This window comes from Pygoscelis adeliae, unplaced genomic scaffold (assembly GCF_000699105.1).
Source record: "Pygoscelis adeliae isolate BGI_AS28 unplaced genomic scaffold, ASM69910v1 Scaffold402, whole genome shotgun sequence".
Classification (NCBI taxonomy): domain Eukaryota; kingdom Metazoa; phylum Chordata; class Aves; order Sphenisciformes; family Spheniscidae; genus Pygoscelis; species Pygoscelis adeliae.
Window position 1 is genome coordinate 606,914 of NW_008824411.1, and position 1,136 is coordinate 608,049.

The following is a 1,136-nucleotide window of genomic DNA, read 5'->3' on the forward strand; positions in this document are numbered from 1 at the left end:
AAAAACTATGTTTGTCTCACTATCAGAGCCACTTCTCCTTCTTGGTCAACCCGTTGTCTTTTCTGGCTTATTTATTCTATAATGACTACCAAGAGTGGCTTATTGACTGTAACTATTCATGTCAAATTAACAGTACAGCAAAAGCAGTGAGAGAAGCAATTATGCATCTTTTTTTATTATACTGCTCAACATTTTTTCTGTAAGAAGGTATTCAGTAAGGTCTTTAAACGCCTCTCAGATTATGTTATGGGAATCTTCTGTTCTTTAGGTAAAGACATACAGGTGCTACAGTCAACATATCTCATGTAGATTTGAAAGCAAGTAGTTCTCAGATTAGGAGCAGAACTGTTGCTCTGATTTTTTTTTATTCTTGCAGATTGTTTTTGGACACTAGTCATCATCATTTCAGAATGGATTAAGCTCTTGGATCATTTTCCTTCTCTACAGCTCTTCAACTTCAGGCATGCCTTTTCTTTCCTCCTCCTTCTTTCCTTTCTGACAACTTTTTACATCTGCAGTAACTCACATTTAAAACTTTTTAGTAATAGCGTAAATGGCTTCTCACCCGTACGGCATACTTGTTACCCGCAAGAGACCCCCTGTCCACAGCTTTGCCATCAGAAGTTGTGGACTGGCTTCTGCAACTTGCTGCTCTATTTGCATAGATGCCACTTACGATGCTGGCTCGTCTTTGGCTACCAGAACTTGCTCCTGATCCTTGCCTTACCCTGAAATTAGCCGTAGAAGTTTTGTTTCAATCAACAAAGTACAACCAACCAACCAAATACGACCATCAAATTACTTGTCCCTTAACTTTCATGAATGGTTTAAAAGATTTAAACCATTCAGTGTGATAATCCTGAAATAATGGAATTCCTTCAGAAAATCTCCGTTCAGCTTCTAAGGAGGCTTTCTTAAGCGGTGATAGGAGGAGCGAGGTGGACAGGGGTGGGGGCAATGCCTGCTCTAAAATAAAAGCCTAAAAGACATTTTACTGGTATTTGGTTTTCTGGGGCTAAGCTTACAAACGGTAACTGATGTGGCAATAAAGGGGCAAGAGATGCAGCCTGTGGCTGCCTGCGGGACCGGTTACGCCGGCACGCTGTCGCGCACTGCCGCCGGCTGCCCGCTCAGAC

The 1,136-nt window shown here is 41.8% G+C and overlaps 1 protein-coding gene across 1 annotated transcript in view; it reads right to left on the bottom strand.

Moving 5' to 3' along the window:
* The window catches only part of WDR78 (WD repeat domain 78), a 21,417-nt gene that overhangs the window by 17,576 nt on the left and 2,705 nt on the right, over positions 1–1,136 (bottom strand). The window contains exon 2 of the mRNA XM_009320653.1: positions 566–609. Within this exon, the coding sequence (XP_009318928.1) occupies positions 566–609 (44 nt within the window). The remainder of the gene's footprint in view (positions 1–565; positions 610–1,136) is intronic.